At 34.0% G+C, this 19,966-nt stretch overlaps 2 protein-coding genes across 7 annotated transcripts in view; one reads left to right on the forward strand and one right to left on the reverse strand.

The window, feature by feature from the left end:
* Window positions 1–3,093, forward strand: part of GCA (grancalcin) — a 45,084-nt gene extending 41,991 nt beyond the window's left edge. For all 5 annotated transcript variants that reach the window (XM_007965155.3, XM_007965156.3, XM_038002010.2 and 2 more), the window contains one exon: window positions 192–3,093. In XM_007965155.3, coding sequence (XP_007963346.1) covers window positions 192–218 — 27 coding nt within the window. In that variant the 3' untranslated portion in view covers window positions 219–3,093. The remainder of the gene's footprint in view (window positions 1–191) is intronic.
* A 720-nt stretch (window positions 3,094–3,813) lies between these two features.
* KCNH7 (potassium voltage-gated channel subfamily H member 7) overlaps window positions 3,814–19,966 on the reverse strand; it is a 472,939-nt gene continuing 456,786 nt past the window's right edge. For both annotated transcript variants that reach the window (XM_073019761.1, XM_038002006.2), the window contains 2 exons: window positions 13,421–13,613; window positions 3,814–12,068 (listed from right to left, as the gene is read on the reverse strand). In XM_073019761.1, coding sequence (XP_072875862.1) covers window positions 11,802–12,068; window positions 13,421–13,613 — 460 coding nt within the window. In that variant the 3' untranslated portion in view covers window positions 3,814–11,801. The remainder of the gene's footprint in view (window positions 12,069–13,420; window positions 13,614–19,966) is intronic.

The raw sequence follows: 19,966 nt of genomic DNA on the forward strand, positions 1-19,966 counted from the left end.
GGTTTTTGTTTTGTTTTTCTTATATTTACTGATGAAAGTTATGTGGTCAACATTACTGGTATTTATTGGCTTGAATTATAAGCCTTGGAAACAAACTTTTCTCTCTTAAGAAAATGCTCTTGTAGAATATAGTCAACAACAGTTAAAAACCATTTTATTCTTAACAGATAATAATTTTACTTACATATTAGTTTTTGCAGGGCACTATGGCAATTTGAATGTTCAGAATTCTAAACCTGAAGAGACACTGTGAATTCTTTTGCTTGGAAGAAGTGAACTGGACTACTTTAAAACTTTTAAGCGTTTTCCATGTTCTTCCTACCTGTTAAGTCTCTCTTCACTTTCTGTGTGTTTTTATTTTAGCAGATAGTTCAAAACAATAAAAGATTTAAAAAAAATTTAGTGTATTACTGCTTTTGGAAAAGTTATTTTACAAATATGTGCATATTGTCATAAAATATTGGTGTATGATTGATTTAAATAATGCTTAGCCTTAATTTTTAACAATGTAAATTTAGAGGAATGTACTTTACAAGATAGATTGTGTAAGAAGCCAGATGATGAAAGCCTAGAAAAAACTAATTTATACTTATCTGAAGGTTACAAATTAGACTTTAAATTTTGTTTGTAGTTGGTGGTGTTTGAGGGCCAGCTAGAAATGAAAGCCTGGATTTTGTGCTGTGTTCGTAATATAGTTTATTCCTTGATCAAATAATCAGAGAAAAAACACTTAAAGGTCTTTGTCTGTGAAGAAGAAAATTATCTCCCCAGTCAAATCTGTGGTGGGATAAGACTACAGAAGGCATTATTTTTTCCTTTTTAATTTTTTGTTGTGTATATTTTTCTTCAATATGTTTTATTGTCTTCTCTAAGCAAAAAGTTCTTAATAAACAAAGTATTTCTCTCTGCACCCTATTTCATTAGTGAAGACATAGTTCCCCTAAAATGGCATCCTCCTCTAAATCTAGACTTTTTGGAAATGGTGTATATTTTTGATGATATGTCAACATTCAAAATTGTCCTAATTAAATTGTTGTTTAAATGTAATGTCAGCTGTTTATAAAGTTAAAAAAAAAGTAATTAACCACTCTAATTGCTCAGAAATTATACATTTGACTTATTTGACAATATTAACATTAGTGGTGGCTTTGCCGTTAAAAACCCAGTAAGTATATTGAGTGCATCTATGTGATGTGGTGTTTTGAGCATAGTAGGCACCACAGCACCTTTTCTGAGTGGTACTAAAACTGCCGAAAATGCAAAGTAGAATCACCAGATCTTTAGTGTGCAATATCCCTGGTATAAGATGTTATGATTAATGTAATTTCTTTCTTGGCAAACACCTCATGTCTATCTTAGTGAAGATTTAATAAACCACATATTTTTCTTACGCTTTAAATGCATATCTTCCAATCTAACAGTGAGTGACATAATTTTATGACTGCTGACCAAATTAATTTATAGATTTTATAAAATCCCATGTTTCTTAATGGATGAAGGATAGATGGCAATATCTTGAACAAAACCTTTTATAAACTTACAGAATTTTAAATCAGCTTTCACTTTAAAAATTCCTGGAAAGGAAGTAATGCACTTGACACTGATAATTTTATGTAATTTGCTGTCAGATTCACTTGGTCAGTTTTATAAAAATGTGTGAATAAGTAATCCACATAATTTTGTTCTCTGGCTTTTTTTTTATGAACATATATTTGATAATGTGAGAGGACATTAACTGAGCTGGTAAATTAAAGAAACAGAATTCTAATTAGAAGTGTTGTAGGAAAAAGCAAATGTAAAAACACTATGTGTCGTTCACGTTGAATGGTGATAATGTGACTCAGCAGCCTGTAATCTCAACATCCAGGTTATACAGATGGTTGTTACTGAACTATTCTGTGGTCAACTATGATTCTCTCTCTTACTTGGAGGCTCACAGTTGAGGTAAAACTTTTAAAATGACAAATGGCATTATGCAAGTTTCTGCCAAATGACACTCTGTCTTAGAATTCTTTAACACAATTCTCATCTAAAAATGTTCCTATGACTTTTGGTCATAGAAGGTCTGTGAAGGAGCTTTCATGGCCAAACATATTTAGAAACTCTCGCTTTCTAAAGCTTGATAAGGTCTATTAGCATCTGAAAGCCCAAGGTTAATAAAATCAGTCATGTTTAATTTTATTTGGCTCAGTTGTTTCCAAACTTTTTGACCACAGAACCCCTTTCTCTAGCAAAACTAACATTCTATGCCGATCCAACTTCATTGCCAGGCAACTCTTCTGCACTTTACATTAAACAGACAAACTTATATTCACAGAAACATTAGGCCTACAGAATATTTTACCAGGATTTTTATACTGAAATACAGTTCACTTTTTGATGCTTTAAAAATAACTGATAAAATATTTTTATGATGAACATGACTGCAATATGAATATAGTAGAGTAGTTTGCACTGGTTAACTCACACCCCAGTTCTTTTATGATGATGTTAATTATTGAATAATGTACACTCTTAATGTATAAGTGCTTTTATTTATACAGTAAACATGTTTCCATGTCATTTTGAGAATTTTTTTTAATAAACATTCAAATAGCTTGCTGTAAAGTTTTGTATCATACAAAATCTGTTACATATATATATATATTATGAGATGCTTCAGTTCAAATAACAGTGCAGTAATTCACCTATATCTAAAAGACTGCCAAATGATTAAATGTCAGGTATTGCACTTCTATTTTGAGTGGCAGTTTACACATTTTAAATTACATCAAGGGTAAATCAATATTATGGAAATCTTAATTTGGTCCACTTTAAATGTAATTTCAAGGATTTCTCATTTGATCTATTTACGCATGCGTCCAGAAAAAAGTAACAAAAAATGTAGTCAAGTTATGTTTATTTCCAAAAAAGGCATTTACCCTAGAAGAAAGTAGAATCTGTTAATATAGTTTAAAGTCTGTGGAGTTAAAAAAATAACAAAAAATCAGTTTGTGATTATTTCTTTAAGTAAAATATAAGACATCAAGTTTACTTGTAATCTTATGGCATTACTAAACTGGACAAACAAATAAATACTCTTGGTCAAAAATATGCTCTTCTTTGCCTTTTTACGTTTGACAAACTCTTAAATGATATGTTTTCTTCTGCTTTTCTATAGTCTTCTGGGTAATGAATAGAAATAAATCTGTTAATATCTGGTGAATTAAATCCGATGAGTAAATTCCAAGACTTCTTTCAGGCAGGCATATTATGTTCCCTAAGCTTTAAAATGCAACCATGGGTGTTTTATTACTTTGAAACTTGTGTTAGAAGATCCCATTTTTTTGGTCGCAATTCAATCATTTACATAATGAATTAAGCATATTTGAATAAATACATAATGTTAAAGTATCATCCAATAATATGTCTAGAGTTTATACATAATATTAGATTAAATTAAAATATTTAGAACTGGTAAATATTTAGAAGTTATGAGTGCAGACAGGATTTTAAATGAATACTGCCCAGGTAATTTGAAGTCTAGAATGAGGTCATCATATAGTACATATATTAAACTTTTCCTGTAACTTAGAATTCTGAGCATAAAACTACTTTCCAGCAAAACACTGGGAAACTTAGGAAAAATTGGTCTATCAGCTCATTATTTGAATGCTGGGAAATCTGTGCTTTTAATCATTTTTGCCATATCTCTTTCTACTTGTTTTTAAAAATATGTTTTTCTGGCATATAAAGAAAGAGTCTTATATACTTAGCATTCCTTTTATCCAAGTAGCTTGGTAATATGCAGCTTTGTGTATTATTTTGCGAGTATTCAGGACTCAGGTGTGCTTCTATATATCTGAATAGTGAGTAGACATTGGCAACACTTCTACATCACTATGATGTGCCATACAGTAAGAGAATGAGGAAGCTGTTTCCCTATGTGCTAATTCTGTTTTCAGATGTGCCCCTTCTGTAACATCAGAGATGGTGGCAATTTGCAAAGCTTACAGGGAGTGAGAATTGGCCTAGATCATCATTTAATAGCAATATTCATGGGCACTTATATTGGGAATGATTAGGTCCTAATTCTGACATATTGTGAGAGGTACCCTGATGTTTTCCCTTAACCATAAAAATGTAAGTATGTACAGATACATGCATAAAAATATTTGCATTCTAGTTGACTGTATTATTGAATCAAATTTCATTTTGCTGTAATTACTGAATTTTCAAAGGATAACCCGAAGAGTGCTAGTATGAATATCCCAGAAACATATTTATTAAACATTCATTTTTTGAAAATTATAAGTCATTTTCAAATGATTTTAAGATTTTTCTGAACTTTTGGATGCATATTTAATTTCCCATAGCTATCTGTGGTACCCTCAGATTTATATTATGGCAAGAGATAATTTATCTTATGGTAAGTTCTAAAATATTTAGCTGCTTCATATTTAGACTCTCATTTTCTGATCAGCCTCGGTTGTAGATACCAATATAATTTTTTCTGCTATCTGTGTTTGGTTTTTCATTTATCAAAGGGAAATGTTCTTTTGGTGTTTTAAACCTTTAAGATGAAGGTTGGAAAATCTAAGCCATGAAACAGACTCAATAGTCCTTAACTTACGTGCCACATTATGGCCAACACGTTTTATTTACAAGTTTTCTTGAAGGTAGTTTGATATTTTTTCCCCTTAAATAATAGAGAAGAAACGGGGGGAGGAATTAAAGTATGAAACTCAGGCAAAAGAAAATATCTGGATATTTTCATTCTTGGTTAAAAAATGAAGCAAACATATGTTATAAAAAGTTATTTGCACATAAGTTAAAGCCTGTTTATCCATCAGAAATTTTAAGTAAACAATAAATGTTTTAGTCAATCACTGTTGTGGTCTTAACAGGCAATAGGTGAAATACTGTATTTCTTAATTTTAGATTTAATGCTTTTTGCCACTCAATCTATCTTACTAGTGTCCTGATGGAACTCAATAAAACTGTAGCACTGTTACATGTGATTTCATGAAATAACATCAGCACCACCATGCCTATATCTAGTACTGTTCCTAGTAAAATGTTGGAAAAAGTTGGCTTCTCTAGTAAAAGTATCCTACTTAGCTAATGAGATTTACTTTCTTTTTCCCCAAAATAATTTCTTTTACAAATTCTTGAATTATTCATGTATAAATAGATCAGAAATTATATGCTTCATTCTTAAATTATGTATATATACTCTATTTTCAATACAACTTGTACACTTCTTTTAGCTACCAAAAATTTGCAACCATTTTTTACAGGAAATGTACATATTTACAGTTATCTGTAGAAGCTTATTGCAAAACTAGTTGTGCAAGTAGATTACACTGTCAATACCACATACCAATCTTTGAAGAAAATATTTACTAAAAAATAAATATTTCTGCACAGAATATTTCAAAAGCATTATGATTTCATGCTACATTATGTGCATAAAAACTAGGAAATAGTATGTGTTTTGGTAGGTTGTTTCATTTTGTTTAAAGCATTCCAGGGTACTTACTACTTAGCCAGATGTAAGTGAGCTGCTTTGTATTAGATGACTGACATTTTCAAGTGATTATACACATTCTTTTGTGAAATGTATTATTCTGTAACTGGTAAACATTCTGGTGTAATACATTTTCCCACCATCAAAATTATAAAATGAAAATTTCAGCTAAAAAGCGGTAATGAGCCTTTAATTGAAATCACTAGGTGGCTAGGAGATAAAAACTAGAGATTCCTCAATATTTCTAATCTTATATAACATTTGGAAGGAAGGTGCCATATCATTTCAGTGCTATTATAAATATAGGGGCATTTGAGGAGACTATGTGGAGGAGTTAATTATAAGATTACTGATCCTTTAATTTTACCCCTAAATAAGAATGATGAAAATGTTATGGAATTTCTTATATATCCAAACAATATATGTCAGTATAAATAATACAGTTGAAATGCTAACAGTTGTGATTACTTTCAATATAAAAACATTAAAATACACAAGAAGAAATACAAAGGATAGAGGTTCAACATAGTGCTTTAAAATCACAGGTATATCAAATTATTTTACATCTTTCAAAATATAAATTAATGGAAGTCACAGATGTAGTGACTATAATTTAGGGGATTCATTTAATTTTTGACATTAGCTTTTGAAGAATAACGATGTTAATATTGCCACTTCTCATAATAAGTACTATTTTATTGGGAGTATTTCTGTAATCTTGCTATTCTCATTTAAAAGTTTGATCATGAATGGTAGAGCAATTAAATTTGTCAGTTGATTGTATGGTTCTGTGTTCTTAACATTGCATTTCTATAGATGTTTTGATGTATTCATAGTAATAACATGTTTTAACTTCTTGTTAGTAATCTCTCAATCTCCACTTAATAGTTTATATATATAAGCCTCACGGTAATTTCTTTTCATGCTTTTGGTTATTAATAATTCATGTCTTTCTGTTAATTTTCTGTATTTGACATTTCACCAAAGTGTGTTTGTACCACAAATGCATGTGATGAATTATTCTACTCTTGGGCACTGATCAATCACAACACCTAATACTTTACATTTAAAACACGATCCTTTTAGTTTGTAAAGTGGTTTAACATCACATCATAAGTAGAACCACAAGAAAAAACTTTGGGAACATTTGAGGAATGAGGGAGAGGGGATGAGCTATTGCAAAGCTAGAAAACAATTGCAATGCAAATAAGTTTATGAATGGTGGACAAAGGCAATATTTAACAAATATAAGGATGCTATCTACACTGGCGTTCTCCTGCTCTGAGCAACTAGATCTTTGGGAGGCATGTGAAAATGACTTTATAAGTTTTTGTTATACAGTATGAATGTGCATGGTGGGTAAAGGAAAGAGCAACAGAAAGTGTTTTAGAAGACCTTAAGTAGTGCGACTGCACTATCACCATATTCCACTATCTTTATGATGATGCACACATCACACAATAATCTTGTAGATTTACTATAAGGAATAATGTGCTTTATGGTTTACAAAGCATTTCTACTTACTTATTTCAGAGGATCCTCAACACACCCCTTCAAGATATGTTAGATGCTACCACCATTTTTATAATTTTGGATAACTGCGGCTTACTCTGGATTTGTCCCAAGAATAAATGGAGAAGGTATAATTTGAATTCAGGTTTACCACATTGAGTCCCCTGCAATTTCCACCGATCCACACAAGAGCTTAGCCAGTTTAAGACTGTGTAACATATCTGTGCAATGAGAGAGTGGCCTAGGGGTCTGAAAAGAACCATTGCAACTGTAAAATTATATTTTCTGTAAAAATGGAAAATTATATACTTTCAAAATTGTACTTTGTAAATGTATTTTCAAATATCCATCTAAGGACTATATCGTAGATCTAAAGAAGGACTTCCACAGTGAGCCAGCCTTTAGAGAATACATTCTAGTAGTACTGATCGACAGATTACTTTCACATACTTGGCATGTAACATTGATTCAGAGTAGATATGTTTATAATAAGGAGATTGATACTCTCACTATTATTGTAAATAATATTACTTTAAAGCTATAAACCTAATAGTGCAAAATACAATTAAGAGAGATAAAACAATAGCTACATGTAAGTTTCTCTGAATCAAAAACTTTCATCTTGGCAACAGCAATGTTGTTGGAGACATTGCACATTGTGCAAAATCTAAATCTTGGGAAATTGTTCTGATTGTTTTAATGTCATGTTTCTGGATGAGAAACAAGGGACTCAGCATTTTTTGAGCACCTAATATATGCCAGGCCCTTTACTATATTTTATCTCATTTCTTTCTCAAGCTTCTGTGAGACAGGTATCATTATCTTATTTTTAGAGATTCAAGAAAAAGACTCGGGGAGGTTAATTAACTTGCTCAGGGTCACACAGTTATTGATGAAAAAACTGGTATTGGAACCCAAGTTGGTCTGATGCAGAATCTATGCTTGCTCTTCTACATTGGTAAATTCTCAAATTGTTAGTGTGTGTAAGGATCACATGAGGGAGGGCGTGTTAAAAGATGATTGCTGGGTCCCACCCCTAAACTTTCTGATTTAGTAGATCTGGGGTGAGACCAAGACTATGCATTTCTGCCAGGTCCCCAGGTGATGCTGGTAGTGTTGGTTGGAGGATGACTCTTTGAGGACCACTGTCCTGTGTCATACTGTCTTCAAGTGCCTCTTCGAACTCACATGATAGAAACATATTTGTTTTACTGTAAAAATATAACTTCATTTTTTGATAATTTATAAAAATTTTGATTTTTGTAGATAAGTAATTTACACATATTTATCTATTCTTGTTTTTTGCCATAGATAAGCAATTTAAACACTCTTATGTCAATGTTGCGATTCATTTCTAATAACTGATCTACAGAATCTTTTTTTAAATCATGAAAGTCGTTTAGAGGAATGATACTGTTGTTATTTAATAATAATAATGTTAGATATACCAATAGGTGATACATTTTATCCTTAGACCATGTATGATGGGGTTTTAAAATGACATTTGGATAAGAACATTTTTTCCTAGTCATTTTGGAACCATTGCTAAAGTTCAACCTCCAAAAGGACCTTGTAAGCAATTCTAACACAAACATATTAAACCTGACCCCAAATGCCCTGACCTACTTCCCATACTTCCTGACTAGAAGAGTAGGATACTTGTGCTCTGATGACCAATACATTATAATGGACTTAAGAAACTATTCTGTCCCAAATCTGCCCCCTGCCTTCCTGTGTTTGTTGACTGAGTGATTATTAATTTAAAAACCCCATGAGAACATTGCCTCATCATTTCTTATTCTTGAGTTGTCTCAACTAATTAAAGAATGTGACTCCCCTATTGGGCAGAATGATAAGTCTAAGTTTCAGCTCTTTGCCCAGCAATTAATAACAGCAGATCATCTGACCCAAACAAACTTTAGATTTTAAATGACATTTTATTTAGGCCAGGGGACCAGGTAATATTATTTTTAGGAGGAGAGCAGAAGATGTTATGTTAGTGCTTCTAATTACCTAGAAGGAAAGCATTTGCTACAGTGCAATTATGATTGGCTGCAGCAGTTCAACCTGGCCCTCAGCATGATCCCTAGATGGAGAGGTCACACTGTTTTTGCAATAGCCAACAGGGGGCATGATGGCACATTTAGGCATTAGATCTTTGGCTGGGGAAAGGGATGAATTTTGTACATCAAGATCATTGCTTTGGTCATCTGTAAGTCCCTTTAGCCATTGAGTCTTCTGACATTTATGCCCAATTAATCACGTCTTTATATTGTCAGTCTGTTTTTAAGCTAATATCCTGTAGGAAGGGACCTTCCTAATCCTGTCCAACTCTCTGAGGGTTAAGATTTTAATATAAGCAATTATGTCAAGGAATTAAGAAAACGGTTTCTGTTGTGCTAGAATTTAAATAAACTGGATGCTTGCACACCATTCCCCCATCTTCCTATTTCTTCATGCTCAGTTTTCATAAATATAAACAAGTTTTATGTGGGAGGTTGGATTTTATGCATGTCATACCAAATGTTGCAGCTGAGGCATTCACTATCAATCAGATTTCAATTCCTCACCTGCCAAATCCTCTCTCCCTACAAATGAACATTCTCTGGTGAATTCATTCTGACTGTTCCTGAACTTAGGCCGGCAATCCTTATGAAATTTGTTGCAGCTGCAAAAATGTGTCCCAGTATGGAAATAAAATCCCAAAATAGTCCTCTGAATCACAGTTAGCCATTTATGGGACTTTCTCTTCCCTGCTAGGTGCCCATTGAATGTTTGTTGAGTGAGGAAGTGAAAGCATCAGTTAGCCCCTAAGTTTGTATATGCATAACAACAAATGATTTGGGAAGCTGGTTATAATTATTACACTTTTGTATAATAGTTTATGTTCGAATTGACTGGTCATTTTGAATAATGCACTTGAACATTTGTGTTTTGGTTTTTCAAAAATTAAGCAGGAATAAGAACATGCCTTTGCTTATAGATTGCCTTCCACATGGATTACCAATTTATGTGACCATTTAATATTATATAGGGGGCAATCTAAGGTCACTTTAATCACATTTTTAAAATAGTGCAATAGTTTTAGTAAATTTAAATAGCTTGCATTTGAAGCTGATTAACAGATCAGTGTCAAAGTTTGAATATCCCGAAGGGATAGAAATTAACCCATTTAGTAATGTGCACTGATAAAATGTTCTTAATGGACTAAGAAACTTTCAATAAATTTCAATATTTTTGTTCAGCAAGAAAAGATATAATGGATCAGAGTTCACAATTGTAAAGTTGTAATTGAATTGAAAAATAACATTTCTTAACTATAACTTGACTGATCAGAATCTTAAATTGTAACTTTTTTCTTTACACCAATTTTATGAGCTACATATGCCCCCCACAAAAAATCTAACAGTTGAATATATTTTAATTAAAAGATATATTTCATTGTATGTTCTGATATTCTGAGGTCAATATATGTTCATTCCAATCCATGCATAACAGATTTTTATTTAATTTTCAATGGGCAAAGTGTTGGAATAACTAAACACAACTGAAATTTTACTGCTGGTATGTGCATTTTCTTTCTAGGTCCATTGCTTTCCCACAGCTGGAATTAGACATGGAATAACATATACTTAATGGAAACTAGTTTTGCCATGCAAATGCACTGAAATTGCACATTCTTTGAAAACTGTGTTTACTATTTTTTATTTGTTTTTTGAGATAGGGTCTTACTGTATTGTCAGGCAGGAGTGCAGTGGTGTGATCAAGGCCCACTGCACACTTGACCTCCTAAGCTCAACCCATCCTCCCACCTCAGCCTCTCAAGTAGCTGGGATTACAGGTGTGAATTACCACACCCTGCTAATTTTTAAACTTTTTTTTGTGGAGATGGGGTTTTGCCATGTTTCTCAGGCTGTATGTGTACTATTTCAGTCAAATTCAGGATTGCTTTAAAATGTGAATCACAAGAAGCTGTGGATATCAGTTTGTGTTGATCACAGTTTAGCAGTTCTTAAGGAGACCACACCCTCCCCCCCCCCCACAAAAAAAAAAGCAAAATGAGAGAAATTTGTTTTTAAGCCTTCTAGGAAATGTGCCAGTGGAAAATACTTTAGATGGTTTGTAAATGCAATTAGTGATATAATTTTAAATAGAAAGGCCTTTGTTCTCCTTAATGTTGCCCTACGTTTAGTTTTTGGAGATGGCTTCCTATACTGTCAGAGGTTTATAACTCAAACTTTGTATTTTTTCTTCCAGTGTGGAGGAATGAATGTAATTAACTTTAAACATCTTGATACAGAAGGACCTGAATCTGTTTGTAAAAGTGACTAAGTTTCCTTTATCCCCCTGGAAATCCCATGAGTTGAGGATCATCTGAATCTGAGTTGCATCCATGAACAGTTTTATCCCTTGGTTTCTTATTTGCATGGAAGGCATTTTCATAACAAAGTACTGGTTTAGTAAAAGCAGTAAATAGGAGTCTCCATGCAAGAGAAATTGGAGTTTCCTAACATGCATGTGATTTAAAAAATAAAAATAAAAAATAAGGTGCCGTGAGATGCTGGCAGTTTTAACATTTGGAACCAAAAGTTCTTACGTATATTTACATCCTAACTGCTCAATTTTACCTTACAAGCTTCAATTTAGGAAAATATACAGTACTTTTGCATATAATGGTACCTTGTGAGCCCCTGAGTCAAGTAGAGAGGATTTAAATAGAAAAAGGAAAACAGCCATTAAAAGCACTTACATTGTATGTGGAGTAAATAGTACAAAATGATTATTTCCCTGGAAGACCAGGATCAGAAACATGCCTATGAAGACCCAAGATTCCTACAGTGCTTAGGGATGAATCTGGCAAAGAAGGATGCCTAATTGGATGAAGGTAAGTTTTTCTTTGCCGCAGGTGAAGCTCTAAAGACAGATCACTGTCTTGTTTTAAAAGTGAAGTCAAGTTGTCTTCTGAAGCTGTGTTCAGATGCACCCCACTTGAAAGGGATTCTTTGGATTTAAGTTTAGATTTTTCAAGGTCTAGAAATTCAGGACACTGATGGAAAAAGAACAAAACAAGTTTTTATAATTCACATTGATAGTCATTGAAAATTACACTAATAAAAACTTAAGCATTTTTTTCTCATTAATCTGTATTTGATTAGTGATATTAGCCAACATTTCCCTCCCAAAAGGAGTCAAGACATCGGAGATTGGTTATCAGTATAGATAATCCTAACCAACCATTCCAAGAACTTTTATTTAACCCTGGAACCAGATTTTAAAAATCAAATTAAAAATATATTACTTTACATTGAGTTTTCCAGATGAATTAAATTCAAAATTTAAGACAAAATTGAGATGAGGAAAGGCATCACTTGATGAATAAGAGGGTATAAGGAGGAAAGAAAAGATGGGAAATAAAATCAGTCATCCCTAGTCAGATAATATTGCCTAAACCTACTGAAAACAAATAACAAAATAGATGGTTTTACATGTTTCCCAGTCATTCAAAACTAGTTAAATTGATTTCTACTTTCAGATTTTTAGAAGTATTGCATTATTTTCCTTCTGGCATATTACCTTCTTTTATTAGTGTAGTTTCATTTTCTAGAACATCTTAAATTAAATTCCCAAACATCTAAAAAAGTTTTACGAGATTGTTCTACAAATCTTTATTTAAATCATTGTTCTTAGGTCCAATTTCACCATAATGTTTAACTAATTAAGACTAATTCCCAAGACAGAATTACAAGGAAAGCTAGACTACTCGTATTAACATAATTCAAAGACCCCCTTTGAGGGCTTCAGAAGTAGGATAAAGAACTTTAAATTGCTTTTCTTACCATGTTTATCATCCAAGTGAAAACAATTTAGAGATCTCTGGTGATGGGTGGGGTACAGAAGATATTACTAGTCTGATGGCATTTGAACCTCAGGTCTAATCTGGCCAGCCTACTATTTCTCCTCCCCTTCCTTCCTGAGACCTCGCCCAGCCTTTGGCACTGTAGAAAATTACACATTTTTCTTTGAAGCTCTTTTTGGACCCAGATTTTTCTCTAAGCCCTTTTTGGAGCCAGGAAGACTATTCTTTAGACTGCAAAGCTCTACCACATATAAATTTAAGCAGGTTGATTCTGGAAGAAAGGTTTTCCTTTAAAAAAAATGCTAATGTTTAAAATCATTATTCTAGCTTCATTGTTCTCAAACTTTAAATGAACATAAAAATCAGCGTGGGCTTGTTTAAAATGCAGATTACAGGGCCCATTTCCAGAAATGCTAATTGCATAGAAACAGAGATAGGGACAGAAATCTCTTTTCCACAGAACCCCAAGTGATTCTGATTTAGGTGACCCCCTGGAAACACACGTTGAGAGACACACTTGGTTGGATGGTATCCACACTCACTTGTGAGGAAGGGCTGAAACTTCGGTCAGTTTTGATGGATGCTGCCGGTTGACTGGTTCTCATCAGCCGGATGATGGGTCTCTGATATTCTGCTCCTGCTGTTACCATACTGTAGGCTGGGGGGACCACAGTGGTTTGTTTCTGCAGCAACTGTAGGATGGTCTGGATGTCAGTGGTCATTTGGGATTCAAGCCTGCAAAACAGATAGAAGTAGGAAAAGACAGTCCTAAAATAGTCCAGAATTTCAAGAGCATTTAAAAAAATTTCAGCACTACCAACAAACAGAATTATGGCCTTGCTTTAAACAAGAAGGACAGGAGAGGGAGCACAGAATCTCTATTCTTTCCTGACGGATACTTACTTGTGTATGTCTCACTAATGATTCTGATAAAGACTTAACTTTCCTGTTCATATTAAGAGTTAACAGAAAATCAGATGAACAAAATAGACTACATGTTTACTAACCTTCATTGATTTCAAAATGTAAAACACACTGATAATTTATTTTTAATTAGTAATTGTCTTTGCTTTTTAATTAGGTTTTACTCAGTTTCTTGTGAACATTTTATTTGCTCTTAAAAAATAGATTCGTAGCACATTTCTTTCATAACTGTAGCATCCCAGGATAATTTCTCATGTGTTTTTACATTTATATTAATGCTTTTTAACCTTACCTCTTTCCTATTCATTTTAAGTATTGTATATTATTCATTGTATTCTTTCTTTAATATTTAATGCTGCTTAATGTTAAATTCTTTTTCTCTCTAAATATGTCATGGCCTTTCATATGTAAGAAGTTGACCAAATTTGACTTCACTTACTTCTAATTGACCCCTCTGGCCTGCAAAATACCAGTCTATTTTTTTCCCCAAAGCTCACAAGTAGCCAACTGGCCTGTTAATTTCATTCTCATTTTAAATTAAAATTTAAGGGAAAATAGCAAAATATAATTGGTCAGATTCTCTTCCTTTGCATGTGTTAGCAACAGCATTAAATACAAAGGAAATTTTGTGGACACAAGAACAGAAAATTTGGACCATATGCCTCTTTAGAAAATTCTTGTAACTCCACTTATTTATGCTGTTTTGACTCTGAATAAAGAATGGAAATAAAACAAAAAAATGTAAAATCATAGGATTAATTTTGCCCAATTAAATTCATACTGTATTTGTAGAATTCAAAGTAGAAATTGGCTTTTGATTTGATAGAGAACATAATAAACCTGGAAAACATAAGAAAATATCTTTTTTTTGTTGTTTTTTTTTTTAGTTTTTGATATTAACACTCCAAATCTTCCTTCTAAGAATCACAATAATGCATTATTTTTACAGTTTTTCTATAGTTAGTAAATATAGCCATATAGCTTTGTGTCTTCTAAACCAATAGTTATGAATTATACATGACTTTGCAGATGTCATTTTTTCAAATGTCAAAACCACACACTGAAAAGGGGAAAAATTGAGGTACCAACTGGTTTATTTATCTACTTTTGATACGTGATGGTCTGATCTAGTTTGTATGCTTCCAACTAAACTAAGCAGACCCATTATTTCACTGTTATGTGTTATACACATTTCCTTAAGGAATATGTGTTATACACATTCTTTCATTTCACTCTTCAAGTTCCAGCTTATATATTATCTGTACCCAAAAATCTTTCCTTATTTACCCCATTCAGAATTACTTTCTTCTCTGAGTCTCCAAAGCAAATTATACATTCAGATTCATCATAAATATTTCTGTACAAATGTATTTCATTACTAACAGCATTCAGTTGTGATTGGCTTACACAACGTTTGTTACATTGAATGTAAAAGGATTTGGGGGAAAGACTGGAAGAAGAACTGCATCAATAAGGGAGATTCAAGATCCAAAAGTGAATCAAAAATTATGGTGATGTTTTTGTCATATAAATCATTTGCCAAACAGCAGCTGTCTCTGAGAAATAAAATCTCTTTATCATGGATTCTACCTACTTGAATAGTGTCTATGAGGAAAAAATCTATTGGAAGGCGAGGCTTCAGCATCCATATGTCCGGTCATTGCAGCCCACTGCCGTGAGTGGGACTCAGGCACATGACAGCTCATGTGCAGGTAAAGTGGCTGGTGCAGGGTGAGGACAGAGACTGTGTCAGTATAACTTAGAAAAGAGCATAGCCCACCTCTGTCAACATGACATTGTTGTTTGTTCCAGGAAAACTTTGAGAAAAATAAGACTACACTAATAAATAACTTTGCTACTTCAGGAAATTTCTATAAATCACCTTATTAGAGACAGTATCGGTTCATCTCAACAAAAACTTTTTTAATCAGACAAACTTTATCAAGACTTGCTTCAAGATCCTCAACTTACTGTGTCCATCAATCCTAAAGTATATCATAGACTTTACCCAATTCCAGTGAGCTCCCCACTTTGAAATACCCAGACTCCAAACTTCTATAAATGTTCTTCTTCTCAGCGGAATATTTCTGAGACATCACTGAGACTCTGGCCAGATGGCAGTCTTCCTTTCTGCAGTAATTCTGAATATTTCATTTTGTTTTATTAACTAGTTGTTAGATATCTTGGGTAGTCCAACAAAGGGCAGCAGTTTGTTGATAGGTTTTTTAATATGCATAGGGTTGTATGTCAGCGTTTTATGACAAGGGTCTGTTAATAAGAATGGACTCTTGGGCCAGGCACGATGGCTCATGCCTGTAATCCCAGCACTTTGAGATGCCAAGATGGGTGGATCACTTGACCTCAGGAGTTTGAGACCACCCTGGGAAGCATGGCAAAACCCTATCTCTACAAAAAACTACAAAAATTAGCCAGGTGTGGTGGTGTGCACCTGTGGTCCCAGCTACTCAGGAGGCTGAGGTGGGAGGAAGGCTTGAGCCTGGGAGATCGCACCACTGCACCCTAGCCTGGGTGACAGAGGACAGAGCCAGACCCTATCTAAAAAAAAAAAAAAAGCGGACTCTTATACGAGACTAAATAGCCTGCTTACTCAGGAGGAATTACAAAGAATTTAAAATAAATCCAGCTTGGTATTTAAAACAGAAAATAACATAGTTTTAGAACTTTTTCTTCTGTCAGCATAGTTACAAAACTGTGTAAAGTGAATATTTTTATTCATTCACTCAGAGACCCACAATGTACCAGGTACAATGTTAGGTAGCAAGGTGAGGGAACAACATGATAATGAATAAATATGAAATCTGGTTTAACAGTGCTAACAGAAACTAAGTACTTAGGAAAGACAAATGAAGGAGGCGCCCAAATAACCACAACGCTAGGCAAAGCAATTGCTCAATGCCATATTAGAGGCATGCAGATAAACTGCTCTGTGCGCAATGGAAGGAGTCATTACTAACAATTTTTACATTTTCTAGGGTTTCCCTACTCAAAGTGTGTGTGTGTGTGTGTGTGTGTGTGTGTGTGTGTGTGTTTTGGATGGAGTCTTGCTCTGTTGTCCAGCTGGAGTGCAGTAGCATGATCTTGGCTCACTGCAACCTCTGCCTCCCAGGTTCAAGTAATTCTCTGCCTCAGCCTCCTGAGTTGCTGGGATTACAGGCACCTGCCACCATGGCCAGCTAATTTTTGTGTTTTTAGTAGAGGTGGGGTTTCACCATCTTGGCCAGGCTGGTCTCAAACTCCTGACCTAGTGATCCACCCGCCTCGGCCTTTCAGAGTGCTGGGATTACAGGCGTGAGCCACCGTGCCTGGCCAAAGTGTGGTCTTTATATCAGCAACACTGGACATTGCTGGGAGCTTGTTAGAATGTGGAATCTCTGCCAATTAGACCTATTAACTTGAATCTGCATTTTAATAAGACCTCCAAGTGATTCAAATACACATTGAAATTTGAGAAGCACTGGTCTAGGATCACGTCTTAATGATTTACTTAAATAGGTATATCTGCAGGCATAATATATAAATATAGAATAACATTTCTTATGTAAACCTTTAACCCTATCAATAGGTTAATCAGTCATTAAAGCAGAAAAGAAGAGGTAGCAAGAACCACTCAAGATAGACCATTTTATTTGTTCTTATCGTCTTTTGTATTTAATATGTGTATTTGAATGAGACAAATGGTGTAGGAATCCTCAGTTCTACATTTGAACAAATGCCGAAGCTAAACAGGGTAGACTCAGCTCTAGAAAGTGTCCTGGGATTCTCGCTCTACAAAGTAGAAGTCTGAGTTGAGCTGCCCCCTTCAAACATTTTGTATACATTTAACTTCTAGAATAAAGTGGAGGTGAAAGGTTGTTAGAAACAGCAGTGGAGTAAAAATGTAATATTTTGGATTTTAAATCCCAAACAAGCAAAAAAAAAGTTTGTGAAAATATCAGAGGTAATTAGAAACAAATGTCAAAGGAGATGTAGTATTGGCGGTAGTGTCATCCTAAATAATGAACAGCGGCACTCTAAAAGGAAAAGATATTTATATGGGAATATGCAGCACAATGGGAATATCCATGCCATAGTAAAGTATGTGCTCATTCTGAGAAGTAAAGATGGAGATTTTTAAAGGAAAAATGAGGAGGACTACATAATTGTTTTGAAATGATTATCTTTGGCTACAAAGATCAATAACAAGGGTGACACTGGTCCGAGATTGGACAGAGAGCTGCTGGTCAGATGTCCTTGCAGAAGTATTTTTTGTGTTAGGTTGTAGTGGCCACTGTGCAAGGTTGTGGATCTTAAAGAGTCTTTGTGATAGTTTTTGTTATCAGGCATACACCCCTCTCTTCCTGGCCTTCCCCAGCTGTATTTGTCAGGGATTTTCTAACATTAATGACTCCGTTTTTATTTTGACTACTTTCACAGCAGCAATTCAAAACATATTCAGGAAACACATACCGATATCGGAAACACGTTGAAAGAGATTTAATTGCATTTTGTGGAAAAGTTTTATACAGTAATAATAATATACTAACGTAATAAAATAGCAATAACAATTTTTATTGCTGTTGGGTGATTGCACACCAACTAGATCATAGACAAATGTGCCCTTAGAACAAATGTTTTAAGTAATCATTGACTTATCCTAGCAGCAATGATTGGCACCCATGACAGAGCAACCAGGTGATGCTAAAAATCTCAATTTTAGTTCTGATGAAAGGTCCAAGCCAGGAATTATGTGTAGAGTAAGAGAATATACTCAAATGAACACCAATAATAGAAGCGAAGTTCCTGGCTAATCAAATTTTACCTATCTGCAAGTACAACGTCTTCCATTTTGTATAGTACATGTAGTTCCCATTTACATTATTTTAGTCCTTACAGTAGCATAACAGGTAGGTATAAGTCAAAGTAGGAAATGGAGAGAAATTTAAATGTTTTGACCCGGTAATCCTGTAAATCATTAAGTAGCAGACTTAAGACCTTTTCCTATGCTTACCAATTGCAAGTACAGTGATAGGATTGTGCTAAATAAATCACTGCTGCTTCTGTCATTCATTCATTCACTTGTGTGTTCAACAACAATAAACGGCATGGACAAAATGCACAAAAAATTTTAAGCATAGATAGTGAATAAATCAGTAGTTTATGTGATATAGGCAAAACTCAGAGATGTGTTAAGTACAGATGAGTAAGCAAGTAGCTTGCTAAACATGGCAGAATTCATAAGATATATTAAATAGCATGCTAGTAACCTGCCAGGCATATCAACGATAGAAATATGTAACAAACAAGAGTGTTGCTTATACATAGAGATAGAAAGAACAAATTATTCTCATGTCACCTCTAGGCAAACAACTGTCATCCCAAAATATGGTCACCCATTGGTGATACCAGTATCATTGCATTCTGACTCCACGTGTGCTGTACCTACGAAAGGCTGATGAAACACATGACTGTTGAGCTGGCTAGTTGGAAAGCCCTGCTGAGGTCAGGTATACTATACCTTGTATCCTTGTTATGGAGCATGTGTGTGCCACTGGCACAGGAGATTATTTTGGTCTGCAGGCCTGCAAACCTCAACTCTGGTCTTGGTAACTTTACACTATGGCAAATGCATGAACATTGTGTAAGTCAGAATTGGGGTAGTGCAATCCTTTTACCATGCTTGCGAGTATTCAAAATGTGTTAATTGCCCCATATGGTTTCCTTCTTCTATCACTTGTGTTTTAAATTGATTTAATAAATCTTCTGATTAGAGCATTTGAATTTAGTCAGTGCAGTTTTCTGTCTGAGACTACTGGAATATCTTGCCTGGTGGTGAGCTAAAAGGCTACTATTGGATCAAGACAAATTCCCAAATGAAACCCAATTAAAACAGCTGTGTCATACTCACTCATACATTCTTTTCAATCCTTTTGACCACTTTAATTTTAAGGAAACCATGCAGACTTAGGGGAAGAGATTGCCTCCTCCCTAAACTAAGATTTATTTATCATGTTTAGTGATTTAGATCAAAGGTGAAGGAAACAAGAAACTCTGTGTGTGAGACTTTCAATTCAATTACATTTTTTGACAACCTGACTGAATAACTAAAAGTCTAAATGTCTTTGTCAGTATTTTTTAAATGCCCTAACACATAACTAAGCTATCAG

The sequence above is a fragment of the Chlorocebus sabaeus genome, chromosome 10 (assembly GCF_047675955.1).
Source record: "Chlorocebus sabaeus isolate Y175 chromosome 10, mChlSab1.0.hap1, whole genome shotgun sequence".
Lineage (NCBI taxonomy): Eukaryota > Metazoa > Chordata > Mammalia > Primates > Cercopithecidae > Chlorocebus > Chlorocebus sabaeus.